At 38.2% G+C, this 13,743-nt stretch overlaps 1 protein-coding gene across 3 annotated transcripts in view; it reads right to left on the bottom strand.

The window, feature by feature from the left end:
• Positions 1 to 13,743, bottom strand: part of cep112 (centrosomal protein 112) — a 186,593-nt gene that overhangs the window by 134,285 nt on the left and 38,565 nt on the right. For all 3 annotated transcript variants that reach the window (XM_051106590.1, XM_051106591.1, XM_051106592.1), the window contains exons 13-17: positions 6,250 to 6,404; positions 5,876 to 6,005; positions 2,846 to 2,938; positions 2,520 to 2,579; positions 1,072 to 1,151 (exon numbers count right to left, since the gene is read on the bottom strand). In XM_051106590.1, coding sequence (XP_050962547.1) covers positions 1,072 to 1,151; positions 2,520 to 2,579; positions 2,846 to 2,938; positions 5,876 to 6,005; positions 6,250 to 6,404 — 518 coding nt within the window. The remainder of the gene's footprint in view (positions 1 to 1,071; positions 1,152 to 2,519; positions 2,580 to 2,845; positions 2,939 to 5,875; positions 6,006 to 6,249; positions 6,405 to 13,743) is intronic.

Raw genomic sequence — 13,743 nt, 5'->3', positions numbered from 1 at the left:
AGATTGTTGTGCTACAAAACAATGGCACTGGTTACCAATAAATTTCACAACTCCTAAAAGTTACTAAAAACATGATTGGGGCTGTCATCTGCAAGTGGCCAGAGCATCAGTCCACCATCAACTGCAAGATTTCTGATCAGGGAGTCAGAGTAGCCCAAGAGCCCACAGTTGTCAAAAAAAAAAGGCATGTTGAAGCTCATTTGAAGTTTGATACACAACACTGAATTACTGGAAGCATGTAGTCTGATCAGACAAGACAAAAGTCAAACTTTTTGGCAATAACACTACAAGCCATGTCTGGAGGAAAAATGGCTCTGCATACAGTATAACTCTAAAAATACCATACCAGGACTGAAGTTTGGAGGTGGAAGCATCATGGTATGGGGCTCTTTTTTTACTGTTTTTCATACTGGCAAAATCCATATTATTGAAGGGAAGTCATATGGAGCCATGTACTGTGAAATTCTTCAGATGGATCTGTTGCCATCCACCAGAATGATAAGAATGAAATGCAGATGGACCTTCTAGCAGGACAATCAACTAGCAGGACAATCAAAACTATATAAATAATGCAAAGGAGACTCTGAATTGGTTCCAGAATAAGAAAATAAAGTCGTTGGAATGACCCAGGCAATCACCAGACCTAAACCCAAAATAGCTTATTTGTGGAAGAAACTAAAGACCATGATTCACAAGAGGGTCCCGGAATATTCAAGATTTAAAGTTTGTTCATACGGAAGCGTCTTGAAGTTTTTCCACTAAGTAATAAATATAATTTCAGCAGGTGTGTTCAGTATTTTTTCCTGTGTCATTTTACTTTATTATACATGACTTTTTTATGGATTGTAATATTATGATTTCTTCATCTGTGTGTTGATACCAACATCTGGTCAAAATGTCATGCATATTGCTGCATTGGAACTGTGTTTAATAAAAAAATGTTGAGGTGTTAAATGCTTATTTCTCACACTGTTTCACACATACATATCTTACTGACTGTAGTTCACTTTTTAAAAGAGGAGACTGTAATAACGCACTAGTTTGGTTTCACTCAGATTAACCCGGACGTACCTGAGTGAGTCCTCCATCTTGCTCATCTTCCTCTTGCTGTCGGCTCGCTCTTTTTCCAGCTCGGCCTGAAGCGTCTGCAGCTGTGACAGGACAGCAGAAGTGTCAATCACTCAACACGCTTTATCAGCTCCCGCCCTTCAGCATAACTAAACAGAGCTGATCTAATTTTCTAAAGGTCAGAGGTCAGCCGTGAGCAGTCGCTGGCAGACGGCTGGCCTGCAGGTGTATACGGCCTCTGCTTTACAGATGTGCCCTTGACAGGGGTCCGCCTCACCGTCCTGCTTTATGACCGGACCGGCCCTTTGAAGGTGGGGCGGCAGGCAGCAGCCAGGTGTCTGAGACTGATCTTAAAACTTATCTTCACCTGATTGTGTTGGCCCAATTATTAAAGCAGCCTTTTTATGACAGTTCTGAAGCTTTGAAGACTTTTGAAAGGGAGCCGCTTGGCAGCAGCTCCTATAAGTCTTATAATTAGTGGGGCAATCAAGTCGGACTATGACTGTCCAGTTATGCTCCCCTTTCATTTGTGAAAACACTTGGGACCCTCATGAGGCTGTGCTTTGACAAACACCAACTGGTCTCTGTTTCCACCTGCCGTTTTTGGTAATTCTATCACAAATGATCAGTGCTAAATACAGTAGTAAACAGGGTCTAAAATGTTTTGTGATTAGATCACTGAATCACATACAGGTGCAGACAAAAACGCAAGTGTTCTAAATGTCTCCTGGACCACAGTGAAGCTCCGCCTACTCGCTGCCCACAAGTGATTAAAGGAGGTGCATTTGAAATGCATGTTAATAATATAAATGGTATTGCATTTCACCTGACCACTTGTGATTGGATCACTGAAAACACTGAAAATCTTAATACCAGGTGGAAACAGGGCCTTATAATCAGCAGTAGATTTTACAGCCTCAAATGTTCACATCATCAAAGTGAACTAGAGCAATTGAGAGCAGAGCAAATGCTTTTATGTCTAACTAAAACAGCCTTCTTTGGTTTATAACGCTTCTGAGACGGGTGGTGATTGTTAAGACTGGTCAGTCTCTGAAACTGATACTTAGGTTTATTATAATTGTCTCAATTTAATAACTCGGCCTGTCAACGCATAAAACATTCAATTTTAATCATAAAAATGCAAGGTTTCTATTTACTGATCATTGTAAAAATAAGAGGAATTACTAACTCATGCCTCTTGACTCATTTGAAAATTATTAGGATGTTTCTTTCTACAATTCTACTGTCAACTGCAACTAAAGGCAACTCACCTCACTAAACCACACTTACTGAGAGAAGGCACACAGAACACGTGTGTCAGTATCTTTCTTGACAATCAATGACACTTGCTTTGATCTTTTGTTTTCTAACACATTTTGGCTACTGTATAAAATTATTCAAAATATGATATGGCCTAAACATAATATTGTGTTTGGAAATAAATGTTTAACCTTTCTGTCAGTGATGTTTTGCAGGTCTGTTATCTCTTGCTGCATCTTATTCTCTTGGTCCTGAAAAAAAAAAATAAAACACACACATTTTGAGCAGTTATTGTTTGGCAGCCCAATGATAAATAATGGTCATAATCATAACCATAATGGCTGAATAATGGCATTCAGCAAAATACGGCAGCCAGATGTTTGTTACTGCATTTCAAGTTGTGAATCCCACTAATGATGAGGGCGATCAGCAGTATAAGCATCCTCTACAGACAAAGACATAGTGACCGATGGCCTAACCATCAGTATGGAAGGGTATACAAAGTGTAAGAACTGACCCTGAGCTGTTTCTGTCTTCTGTTTTCAGCTTCCTGTATCTGCTGTTTGAGGTGAATTACAGTCTGTTCCAAATCTTCAATCACCTCTGATGCCTGAAAACAACACAAACTACACTCAATAACATGCTATGAAACTTCAGGATTACAGACAATCTCTGATCAAAAACAGTGGCATTAGCTCAGTTCCAAAACCTAGTAGACTGCCTACCTAGACAGGATTTCCATCGCAAACATCCACCTGATGAAAAGGCCATTCAGTAGAGAGCCTTATAATTCTATAAGTACATTTTCGAAATGTTCAAGTATATTTACAGGTCCACCTCATGTAGCTAAAGGGTTAGTTCAGCCAAAAATTAAAATATTTTGCCCATTATTTACTCACCTCCAGGCATCCTAGGTGTATATGACTTCCTTCTTTCAGATGAATGGGATCTGAGTTATATTAAAAATGATCCTGGTTCTCCCAAGCTCTGTCATGGAAATAGGCGGGTGTTTCTTTTCAACAGTCCAAAACAAGTCCAATATGCATCCATCCATAATAAAAAGTACCTCAAATGGCTTCGGGGTGAATAAAGGCCTCCTCTAGCAAATCAATGCATTTTTGTAAGAAAAATATCTATATTAAAAACGTAATAATCACTTTAATCTAGCTTGCACCAACTGGTCGTACACGAAAGCAGCTCCGGGCGGATGTCGTATGATGTCGGCATTGCGCATGCAGCGGTGAGAAGTGACAAATGCGCTGTGGAGAAACCGTGGAGAAAACAAAACGGTCACGAATTAGAAGTACAAAACGAGGTTTGAAAAGAAAAATGTTGGAGGATTTCAATACAAACCAAGAGGGGACTGGTTTTCCTTTGCCAAAATAAGGAAACTTTGCTTCCTTTGCTCCTGTACAAAATGTTGGTATTCACAAGACTCACAAGCACATGCGTAATGCTGACGTCCTACGTCTGCCACCTGGAGCTGCTTCTGTATACGACCAGTCAGCGCAAGCTAGATTAAAGTGATTCTTACTCTTATTTGTTTTAAATAGGGATATTTTTCTTACAAAAACACGCTGATTCGCTACAGGAGGCCTTTATTCACCCCCCCCCGAAGCCGTGTGAGGCACTTCTTTTTAAGGACTTTTTAAGACTGTTTTTTTTTAATATAACTCCGATTGCATTCATCTGAAAGAAGGAAGTCATATACACCTAGAATTCCTAGAGGGTGAGTAAATAATGGGCTAATTTTTATTTTTGGGTGAACTATGCCTTTATGTGTACGTATTAGTAGTATACATCTATTTTAATTATTTTTGGGACTTAACGGTAAAGGTTTGGGACAAAACTGTAAGGCATACGTGAACTTTTTAAAAAAATGCTGGGTTAAAAACGACCTAGTGCTGGGTGAAATATGGACAAACCCAGCGACTGGATTGTTTTGACCCAGCAGTTGGGTTAAATGCTTAACTCAACCTTAACTATTGCTTAAAAAGTACTATATTTCTTGCTTAAAGTGAGCCCAAATTAGGTTGTAAATAAATTATGGAATAACTGACAATGGTTCATTGAATTCTTAGAAGATAATACACACCTGAGGTGTGAATTCAACGGACTGTCAATTATTTCGGTTATACTATGGTTAACGCTTTTCAAGACATCGATCAGATAATATATATCAAGGCATTCGTCTGGTTTTTGTCCTTAAAATGCTATTGTGAGAAGTATTAATTTCCTACAAATCTCATCCAACACTTCTGTTGCTAATTCCAAAACATCATTTTAGACCTAGTAATGGAGGCTTGAGCCGTTGATAGCAGACTAATACAGTTAATTATTAGACAGACAGACGGAGAGAGAGAGAGAGAGAGAGAGAGAGAGAAAGAGAGAGAGAGCTTAAGCGTGTGAATTACCTCTCTGAGTCTGTGCATCTCTCAAAAGTGTACCACAGCAGCATCTCTACTAATAGTAAAACTTTAAGTTCATTTTCTTCAGGAACAGTGCCAAACTTTGTGTAGTTTTTAAGTTGTTAAACTATGTTACTGATAAAATTGTCAGAGCAGCGCTAACAACATTAGCACAGATGTTAACGTGTGTGCAAACTGTATGTGTGTGCGTCTGTGAGGGACAGCGAGTGGGAGAAATAGTGTATGTGCTTTCTGAACATAATAAACCTTTATAAAACATGGAAACAGTTTTAGGTTTTTTTTTACTTATTGTTTACTGTATTTATTTGTTTGGCCAGTGTCGTTGTGGGTTTTAGTTATTTTGCTAATTTAGGCAGTATGGGCCCTTGAAATAACTGAAATCATGTGGCGAAGTGATATAGACATGTAATGCGGTCAAGACCTGCCTGGAACTACATTCACTCTGCTTTTCCCTAAAAATAATTGCACACCTTAGAATGTTTGTCAGCCAATCAGATTCAAGCATTCAACAGCCCCAAATGAGCATTTATTATTAAGTTTAATGAATAATAATTAAATAATAAACATTTTTAAAATTGCTTATTAATAAATGTTCACCTTTTATTTTATTGCTGATGCCTCTAGCAATTATGTGTCTGATTTTTAATTTACAACCTGGGTTCATTTTGAGTCAGCCATATAGTATTTTTTTAACAATAGTTAAACTGTTCATTAAATAAAAGTTAAATAGAGCTACCCAGAAGATTGGGTTAAACATTTAACCCAACGGCTGGGTCCAAACAACCCAGTCGCTGAGTTTGTCCATATTTCACCAAGCGCTGGGTTGTATTTAACCCAGCAACTGATCAATAACTGAGTTTAAGTTCAATCACTCCATTTGGGTTAGGATGTTGCAATAGAAAGTAGATGTCGATATAAACAGTAGACAGTAAGGCAGGGTTTGGAACAGGGCTAATATATTAGAAAGTTTCCTAGGATTTTATATCACAAAGTTAATTCAGTTAAAGCAATGTTCTCAGCTCAATAAAAAATGAAGCTGTCAGTCATCACAGGGAATTAAAGTGAGCAAAACATGTGTAAGGTGAGTGAAGTGTGTGAGGAGAGGTGAGTGAAGATGCCTTGTCTGTAGAGAGGGCATGCTCCTGCTGGAAGTGGCTCATGTCAGCGTTATGTCTGGCCTGAAGTTTCTGCAGCGCCTCTTCATGCTGTTCTCTCATCTGCTCAATCTCCCTCTGCTGGGATATGTTTCTAAAGCATACACACACCATAAAAATCATGAAACACAATAGCTGCAAACTCTTGACCACATTCGATTAATAATGTGAAGGATATACAGTATGTAACACTGCCTACTGTTTGGAAAAGCCAAGTCAGGTGTGTTTATGATGCCTTACATCTGTTCTGGAACAGAGCTATGACTTTACATTAAATCTCTGCACCTGCGATCAGTCATATCTGAGCTTGTCGGGAAGATCAGGTGGTTTTCTTGTACCTGTGGTTAGCCTCTTGAAGCTCAGCGCTGATGGAGGCGATATGAATCTCTAGCTCAGCCTTCTCCTGTGTGACCTTCTGCCGAAGCAGGTTCCCATTCTCCACCTCCACTGAGAGCTGCTTCACCCGTGTCTCCAGCTCATGCAACATCTGCTCCTAGAGGAACCAAACAGAAAAAGAAAGATAAGACAAGAGGAAGTACTGTAGAATGGTTTATTCAAATAATTTATACAGATTAAGCAACTCCAAAAAAAAAAGCTCTATTTAGCTCTAAATATTTTTTCATATTTCTTCACACTGATGAAATTTTATAGCAATCTGTGTTTGTCATTCAGTTAAGCATCTTCTGAAATAGTACAGAATCTCCATATCCAAAAACAAGTGAAAAAAGTCACACAGCAACAAGTGATAGAAGCATCTAAAGTGATCATCAAACATTCAACAGCATATAAATCAAAACTGCCTAATGTTAACCAATTAATCAAGCTCATGAAGAGATACAATGATTTGTTTTGTTCAAAAGCAGAGGCTGTGTTTTTTTGTTTGATATATATTATGTTATTGTATTCATACAACAGAATATACTGGGGGCTATGAAAGTTTATGAAAATGATGAAAATTCTGGCGCTGGCTAGCAAGTTAAAAAATGCTGACAGGGAAAGAGTTAATGTATAATGCTTCATATAATACAGCTTGTTCCAAAGCAGCTTCACAGTAATAGGCAGGAAAATAACAGTGTTAATGTTGCAAAGTTGATTCAAATCAGTTCAGTGTCAATGTTGCAAAGTTCATCAGTTAAGAAACAAACTCACAAGCCAAACTTTCGAATGGTAATTTATCACTGTTTCCACATAAATATGAAGCAGCAAAAACTTTTTTCAATATTGATAATAAGAAATGTTTCCAGAGCAGCAAAATCAGCATATTAGAAAGAGTTCTGAAGCATCACGTGACACTGAAGACTGTAAGTAATAATGCTGAAAATTCATCTTTGATCACTAGAATAAATAATATTTTAAAAAAAAAATAGTCAAATTAAAAACAGTTATTTTAAATTGTAATAATATTTCACAGCATTACTGTTTCACTGTATTTTTTGATCAAATATACAGCAACCTTGCTGCACAAGAGCACAACAGACTTCTTTCAATATGTTAATTGCTTCAAACTTTTGACCGGTAGCTCACAACGTTTTGAAAATAACAGCTTGAGTGTAGTTGAACTACTTTAAATTATGAGTAGCTTGTATCTTGACAAACTACAACTTCACAGTAGCTTCCCAACACTGATTTCCACTACAAAGAGACAGCACAGAAAGGCAGTGAAGATCTCCTGAATGGGGAATTCTTCTGTAGATGTGATAGTGAAAGTTGAACAGTTCAGTAACAGTGAGCTTAAACAGCTTTCTAACCGCATTCATGGCCACCACACCATCCTCATCCACCTTCAAAGATCATCTGAGATCATCTTTCAAACAGCCTCAAATCTGATGCACCTGTGGGCCTCTATTCTTTAGCACAACCCAGAGCATGCTGGGACTGAATATGAAAAAGGCATGTGAAGCAGATCAGCAGCAAAGCATGGCTCAGGCCTCAAAGAACATCTAGGATGGTCTTCATTTGAAAATGAGACAACCATATCTGACGAAATACAGGAAGGGGAAAACTTTCCATGGGACAGCAAGAACTGTTAAACCAAAACCAGACAGCCTGCCTGAGCAGAGCTCAGACACACACACACACACACACACACACGCACACACACACACATGCTCGCGTCTCATCATTAATGGAGGCCACTGTCCCGTGCGTGGCGGATGGAATGCAGGCTGATATGAATGATGACAGATTATTGATTGAAGATACACAGCTCAGATGATGAAAGTGACCAGTGTTGAAAAGTACAGCTTTCTGATGGCAACGTCAGTGTCAAAACGCTGGAAAATAGGCCTTTGTTAACTCTCAGTGTGAAATGTGGCATGATCTGAAAGAGTTGGGCTTGTGCTATGACGCACACTGGTAATTAATACACTGACCCTGATAGCACATGCCATTGGCACACAAAAACGTCTGCTTACAGCTTGAGCCATTCAACAATACACATAGCTATCCATCCTACTGTTAAAAAACACTTTCTACGGTTTCATGGTGTCCTTGTTACAGTGTAATTTTACATTTAAGTACTGAGTAATATTAAATATCAATATAGGGTTAGGGTTTTGTTAAGGTTCGTTGCATGCTAATTATGCATAATTAGCAAAAATATGCAAAAAAACCCACAATTTGTTGACTCAACTTTAAATAATTTGTTACCCTGCAGACTTAAAATTTTAAGTTCAGTCAAAAAATTTAAAATTTTAAAATATCTAAGTTGTCACTTAGTACAACTTAACATTTTAAGTTGACTAAACTTTTTTGAGTTGACTGAACTTAAAATTTTAAGGCAGCCAGGAAACAAATTATTTTAAGTTCAATCAACAAATTGTTTTTTACAGTGTAGCAAGTACATGTAACATATACAACAAGGACATTATAAAATAAAGTTTTACCAAATAATTCCAAATACTAAAGATCTGGCTTATTACTAAATTACATATTAACCACAATAGTAGCTGCTTTGGGGTAAGCTGTGAGTAGTAAATTAATTCAACCAATTTAAGCACTCACAATCACACATTTCAACTTTATCTGCCTTAATTACTCAAAAATTACTCAAAACTGTTACTGAGTGTCAGTCAGAAACAGCTGTTGATGTAAATGTGATTGTTATTAAACCCTCTTACTGACAAACCCTGCGCATGAGACAAGACACGTCTTTATCCTTTTATCACACATGCCCTCATCTGTGAGCACGTCTCAGCAGACAGAAGGATGTTACTTATAAAAGCACATGTTCCACAAAAGAGGGGTGGAGAGGATCTGCTTTCCTATCCACATACATACACCACGCCTCTCTGAGGATATGGATCAACGATTCTTTGATGAATACTCAATTCAAACAGGGTAAAAATAAACACACGTATCTCGTTCTCCTTTCAGGCAGATATTTTGTTGACTCAAACCATGTCTATCAGCTAGATTTTATAAGGGCCTAAGCTACACTTCAAAAGCTTTTTTATTCAGAAGTCTAATGATCTAAGCTACTTTCACAAAAAATGTTATAATTATTTAATTTGTACATGACCACTTTCACCTGCTGAGAGCCCATCAGCCTCACCAAGTTGCTGAATACAGACTAGAAGAATCTAATTTTCCATGATAAGTCTCTTTTAAGAGAATGCAAACTGAAAATGTCATCACATTTGCTTTGTGTTGTATGAGGAGGTACACGCATATTGGAGTAAAATATGTAAATGAACGATAATTCATCAAACGAGCTGCCCCCTGAGTATTTTGATATTAATGGTAACACTAGATCCTATGTTAAACATGTACGACAGGGGTCATATATTTGTTATACATGTTACGCATTTGTATCTTTATAGATATGTATACAACTTTTTTTGGTCTAACACTGTCTTACACTGGGTGTGACCGAGTGATTGTTTGTGCATTTGTCCTTCATGTCAGAAGTACTTTGGGTATAGGACTTGGCATCCGTTTACTGTTGGCAACTCATCATGTTGTGCTCCTTGCATCTGTTGTAGAAAGGGTCAAGTCAAATTACATTTATTTATATTGTGGTTTATACAATACAGATTGTTTCAAATTCAGCTTTCAGTAATAACTAGGAAAATAACATCTCTAAAGTTGGCTTACATGGTGCGATTTTTGCTGTTGTATGAGCTTGTATGCAATTTATTTCCAATTGGGAGGAATCGTTAAAGCTTGCATAGTCGTGGCTCACGTCGTATGAGAAGGATTTACGAGCCGACCACCTCACAAGCTCCCGATCATTTTAAAACATGCCAAAAATGTTTGGAAGGCAATTTGTCGATCTATCTAAAGTTGACCAATCAGGAGCTAGGAAAACTACAGAAGAAGGAAGACGAAATGGAAGACAGAAAATCGCTTTTTTTCTATTATTAATGCTCAAAAATAGTAAACAAACCGCAATACAACCATCAACAAATTAAAATGACAACAAAATAATAGAAAAATAAATTAATTAAATAAATTAAAAAAATAATAATAATAATATATTACAAACTGAAAAAACTTGCACATGTCATTAAAGAAAGGAAAAAAGTTACAAACAGATACATTTTTTAAAGCTTTTTTGTTCTTAGACAACTGGATCAATGAAAAGTACTGCTCAAATTCTTTCATGAAAACAAAAGAGAGAGGTCTGGAGTAACTCGCTGAACTTTGGCAGGAACAGCGAGCGCTATATGATGTCATGTCAAATTTATATTGCGAGATAATTATCGATTTATCGCCCAGCACTATTCGGCAGGTCTTAAAATCATGTCGTATATCAGTGCGTCCATGCGATAAACTCACTCATATTGTGTGCGTGGACATCCGACCTTTCAACCATCAGAATTCATCAGAATTAGGTCCACTTCCAAAACAAAAATCGAAAGATAATGTACTCTCCCCTTGTCATCCAAGATGTTCATGTCTTTCTTTCTTCAGCCATAAAGAAATTATGGTTTTTGAGGGAAACATTTGAGGATTTTTCTCCATATAATGGACTGATATGGTGCCCCGATTTTGAACTTCCAAAATGCAGTTTAAATGCGGCTTCAAACGATCCCAAATGCGGTTGTAAACGATCCCAGCCGAGGAAGAATCTTATCTAGCGAGGTGTTATCTAGCGAAACGATCAGCTATTTTCATAAAAATAATACAATTTATATACTTTCTAATGTCAAATGCTCGTCTTGTCTCACTCTGCCTGAACTGTTTTTTTCTGGTTCATGACAGTTAGTGTATGTTGAAAAATTCCCATCTCATGTACTTCCTCAACTTCTAAATCGCCTTATATCGCTGTTTTACCTTTTTTGTTGAGGGTGTTTGATCTTCTTTGCATGTTCACTTTGCAAAGACTGGGCTGGTACTTCTGCAGTGATGTAGGATGATTTTGAAAAATTTCTGAAGAAAGATTGGAGTTTTTCGACATACCCTAACTGTCTTGAGGCAGAATACACAGAGCTCAGGGAGAGCAAGACAAGACGTGCGTTTGAGATTAAAAAGTATTTAAATTGTATTTTTTTAATGAAAATAACCGATCGTTTCGCTAGATAAGACCCTTCTTCCTCCACTGGGATCATTTACAACTGCATTTGAGATTGCATTTAAACTGCATTTTGGAAGTTCAAAATCGGGGCACCATACTAGTCTAGCATATGGACAAAAATCCTGAAATGTTTAACTAAAAAAACTAATTTTTTTTTACGGCTGAAAAAAAATGACAAAGGGGTGAGTACATTATCTGTAAATTTTTGTTGTGGAAGTGGACTTTTAAACTTCTAAGTTTTAAACACTCCATTACTTCAATGTTTAATTTCAACTCAGACAACTTTTTCTTTAACCTTATACCAATGTAATGTATTCTTTCATTTTTGTACATCAAGTGATTCTAGTGTAATGATCATAGTGCATACACTCTAAAAAATATAAGTTCAAAAGTGTTGTGCAACGGAAAGGTTTCTTTGATTTTGAAGGTTCTTCACGAAACCTTAGATGCCAATAAAGAACCTTTATTTGTAAGAGCATAGTTTGATTTGTTTTGGACAAATGGAGGTTAGACAAATGGATGTACTCAGTATCACTTAGACTGGCTGGTGTTCACATCTCTCAGGTACAGTCTGTGCTATGACATCAGTGCATTTGATGTCATCAATCTCCATTGAGCCCTGACTGTGATGAATATGTATCTTGTCATCAATATTCAATGTGTTGCTTCCTCTACTGAGGACTGACATTAGCACTGCCGTTGTGCACTTTAAAACTTGGTGATCAAGCCACCAACGCACGTTAGGAATAATAAGCAGAAGAACGACTGTGCCAACTTTTGACACACTCCCACGCAAGAAGCCACGGGTAAACAGAAAAGCATCCGTTGGTGCTCCGATCTCGCCCGTCCAGAAGATATGAAATGCGGACGATGTGACTGCACGTAGCTTTGAAGAGCTTTTTTGAGAAATCAGGATAGCACCAGAGCATGCCGCACAAAAGAATGATGAAAGAACGAAAGATAAACAAAGGCTTTCAAAGGCTGGAGTATTGAGACATCAAACGCAAAGTAGAAACAACACACAGCATCTCACCTCAGCTGACATATTGACAACAGCAGCCTATGAGGAGAGAAGAGGTAAGACAAGAGGAGGGGGGGTTATGGGTGGAGAGGTTGGCGAGGTCAGCCTAAACCAACAGAATGGGAGAACCTAATTTCCAATGACAGAAGGGCCTTTCATCTGGGGCCCTGCCTGGAAATGTGCTGTGTTTAATTATTAAAGAAGGGTCTTACTCTGTGGGGTCGGCATGCATTTGAAGTCTCTTAAATTCAGCCCTGCTGACAGACCGCGGCCGGCCGTCTCAGTGTGTGCCCTTACCTGTATGACAACCGCTGAATGTTAATTTGTAACAAGCAAAACTCATTAGGCCTATGCCATGGATGGACGCGCGTCCCGGCTCATTTCTGAGCGCTCCAGCACTTCAGTCCCTCCAGCAGGGTGGCTTCAATCAAAGGCTCCAAGGCATGCTTTGTTTCAGGCACACCCTCAACGTACACATAAGATGAAATTTACAAGGTGAGAGAAGAGGAGAAAAGACAAAAGCAAAGAAAGGTAATTCACACAATGCACACAAATGCTTGTCCAACGCGTTACGACTGTGTGTTCTTATGGTGCTGTGGCAGTAACAAACCTCAGTACTCAAGGGGGCGACAGAGTTTTCATCAAATGTATATGCCAATAAACCAGATGTGCTGCTATCGAAGTCTGCAGCTGTAAACATCAGGGTTGGCAGATTTTTACAACAAAACCCGCCCAATTGCTACTCAAACCTAGCCAAATGGCGTTTTTGGGGGGGGGGGGCATTCCAGGGGCTAAATATCACGTTATTGCGGTCGCTTCAACCCGCTTACATGAAAAATAACCCGCGGCAACAGTGTTAAAATAGCCCAATTCCATGACAAAAAATTAAAATAGCCCAAATCCATGGGAAAACCGTGGGCTTGGCAACACTGGTAAACATGTCTAACTGTTCACACTGCTCCTGGTTATATGGAGGTGCCATAGCTCTGTCAAACAAAGGCAAAATCATCCTTGATTGAAGCTGTAATAATGGCATATAATAGCGTTGAGCATTGTAGTCAATCACCTGTTGATCTCTTGAATGCAATGGCCAATCAGAGGTGTTTAAGTGATTCAGAATCCACCTTCCACTCAAAACACTGTAGATGTTGTTTAGTGCTGTGTTCTACTTGCTCATGAATCCTCTTATTATAACAAACAAAAGTGTAGATGTGATGTAAATAAGATAGTCATTCTGCAGTGAAGTCAGCTTCACCGATTATAACTGAAGTTTTCACAAGATTACAGCAGAGC

This window comes from Labeo rohita, chromosome 3, assembly GCF_022985175.1.
Source record: "Labeo rohita strain BAU-BD-2019 chromosome 3, IGBB_LRoh.1.0, whole genome shotgun sequence".
Classification (NCBI taxonomy): domain Eukaryota; kingdom Metazoa; phylum Chordata; class Actinopteri; order Cypriniformes; family Cyprinidae; genus Labeo; species Labeo rohita.
This window is presented reverse-complemented; position numbering and strand designations above follow the sequence as displayed.